Source organism: Octopus bimaculoides, chromosome 5 (assembly GCF_001194135.2).
Source record: "Octopus bimaculoides isolate UCB-OBI-ISO-001 chromosome 5, ASM119413v2, whole genome shotgun sequence".
NCBI classification, from domain to species: Eukaryota; Metazoa; Mollusca; class Cephalopoda; order Octopoda; family Octopodidae; genus Octopus; species Octopus bimaculoides.
This window is the reverse complement of record NC_068985.1, coordinates 132,559-135,119: the sequence shown is the minus strand read 5'-3', so window position 1 is coordinate 135,119 and position 2,561 is coordinate 132,559. Positions and strand designations below refer to the sequence as shown.

The following is a 2,561-nucleotide window of genomic DNA, read 5'->3' as shown; positions in this document are numbered from 1 at the left end:
TATATATATATATATATATATATATATATATATATATATGTATATATATATGAGGAGGGAGAATGGAGTGAGTAAATAATTTTATTACAATATTTTCCATTTGATATCAATGTCATGAATATTGCTGTATTATGCAGTAATAACTTTTATGCCTAATTCTGAAGTGTTGAATTCGATACATGTCAATGACACCTCATGGATCAATAATTGCAGAGACTTTTGCATAATGTAGCAATATTAATGATAGAAAGGGCGTCTGACCATAGAAAGTTTACATCAATAAATTCCATCCAACCCATGCAAGTACAGAGAAGTGGATGTTGAAATAATGCTACTTCTGTGTCCCTGTCACACTCTAACCTTTCATCGTGTGACACAAGATCACCTCCTCCTCCAATGCCCCCTTCCCTCTCAAAGATTCTTTGTCTTCCAAGTTATTTGGTGACATTTGGAAGGGCTTGTAAAAACCATGCCAAAACTGACCTCACTTGTGCTGGTGCCACATAAAAAACGCTCAGTCCACTCTGTAGGAAGGGCATCCAGCAATAAAAATAGATACAGAAGTCTGGTGCAATATTCTGCCTGACCAGCTCCTGTCAAACTCTCCGACCCATGCCAGCATGGAAGGTGGACATTAAATGAAGGTGATGATATTCACTGAAAACCTAGAAAGCTTTCAAAAACTTCATATTGTAAGAAAACATTAATATATTCAAATAAAAAAATTCAAAATTCAAAATTTACATATAATTAATCTTCAGTTTATTTATCAATCATATATTGCTTTTTCTTTTTATTAAATCATTCTTTCGTGAACCAAGCTGGACAGTCACTGGCTTTGAAAAAACTTGGTTGCACAAAGCCATTATTTCTATTTCTGAAATAGATTTCAACAAGAGAATAATGCAATTAAATTTCAGTAAATGTAAGTCTAATTACATGTATGATTTCTTTCTTAATTAGACAATCAAAGTGTATAAACTTTTTATTATTAATAAAATTTCATTCAATTTCATTCAAATGAATTATGAAAATATAACAGTTTAAATTTTTATTAAATTGTTAAATATTTTAGTATAAGATTAATATTTGAATTACTTTGGGTAATGGATTAGCAGTTTTGTTAAATATAACACAAAAATAAAGAATATGTTAAATCCAGTTTGGCTTAATATTTGTTCCAAATGGTAGAGTTATGATTCCATTTGTTATATTTAGAATTTTAATATTTTCTTTGAGGCTACATTAATATTTATTAACAGAATCATGATTAGCCATGTAAGGATCCCTGATAATATACATAAAAATATTGTTTGTGTGTGTATATATACATAGAAACAGTAATATATACATACATATATAACTGCTACATCACTTGCATGTACAACTGGCAATGTGTAATAGTTGTAAGCAAGTGTTACTGATATACAAGCAGTATCATTTGTTTCCAATCTTTTGTGAAAATATGTCTAGTCATGGGGGAAAATAACCTTATTTGAAAGCAGAAGGTTAGCAACAGAAAGGGCATCCAGCTGTAGAAAAGATTCTCAAAAAATTCTATCCAACCCATGTGAGCATAGAAAAGTGAATATTAAATTAATGATGATATATATATACTAGCAGAGATACCTGGCATTGCCGGTATTACATGCAATGGAAGAATTAGACTTTTTTGTTATATTTTCTCTAATGAACTGGAATACCTATGATTCAAATTTCATCAAAATTGCAGATGAGGGTTCTTTCCCTCTTTACACACCCTAAAAAAATTCTAATCATGACACATGTATCCCATACTACTGATCTTTATGCGCAGATTCCAAAATTCTAGTCTTATGGAACCAGTTAAAAGGATTTTGCTCCTGAAAAATGGAGCTTTAAAATGTGGGAGTTAAGACCCCTATTGGGAGTGGGTGTCTTAATGTCAACCAGAGAAGTTGAATCGTTGAGAATATTTTTAACTTGGGTCTTATATCTATTGTTTGAATTTCTTTGAAATACGAAATATATGTAGGTTCACTGGGTTTGTAAAAGAGAACAAAGCTACAGGAAACCAAAAGACAAATGATCACAATAATCAGTTAGCCACCCTACCCTAGTTGTTACTACTCCTCAATGTAGAATTCCTCACCATACAGATGACAGGCACAACCATAAGATGCATTATAGATCTATAGCAATTGGAAGAGCATGACCCAACTGAAATAAACATTAACAACTGTGTGATGTGAGGGCTAAAGAGAAATGAAAGTGTCACCACTGGAGTTTGCAACTGACCACTATACCGATAGGTAACTGGACAGAATAAATTTACAATCGATAAATGTCTTTGAATAACCAGTCACTCATCTGGGAAGGCCTTGAAATCAATGTTACCACCTGGGGACTGTGTGTGACCCAGTGATAATAAAAAGACTCAAAGGAGGTCTGCAACGAAATAACTTTACTCAACACTTTGCAACTGAATCAGTGGAGGCAAAGATGAGTTTCATTTACTTGACAATTTATGCACCACATTGCAGAAATCACAATGTAAGTATGTCTCAAAGCAAACTCTTATA

General features: G+C 32.4%; 1 protein-coding gene across 2 annotated transcripts in view; it reads right to left on the bottom strand.

The window, feature by feature from the left end:
- Positions 1–739: 739 nt before the first annotated feature.
- The window catches only part of LOC106873775 (ropporin-1-like protein), a 36,044-nt gene continuing 34,222 nt past the window's right edge, over positions 740–2,561 (bottom strand). For both annotated transcript variants that reach the window (XM_014921282.2, XM_014921280.2), the window contains exon 6: positions 740–877. In XM_014921282.2, coding sequence (XP_014776768.1) covers positions 802–877 — 76 coding nt within the window. In that variant the 3' untranslated portion in view covers positions 740–801. The remainder of the gene's footprint in view (positions 878–2,561) is intronic.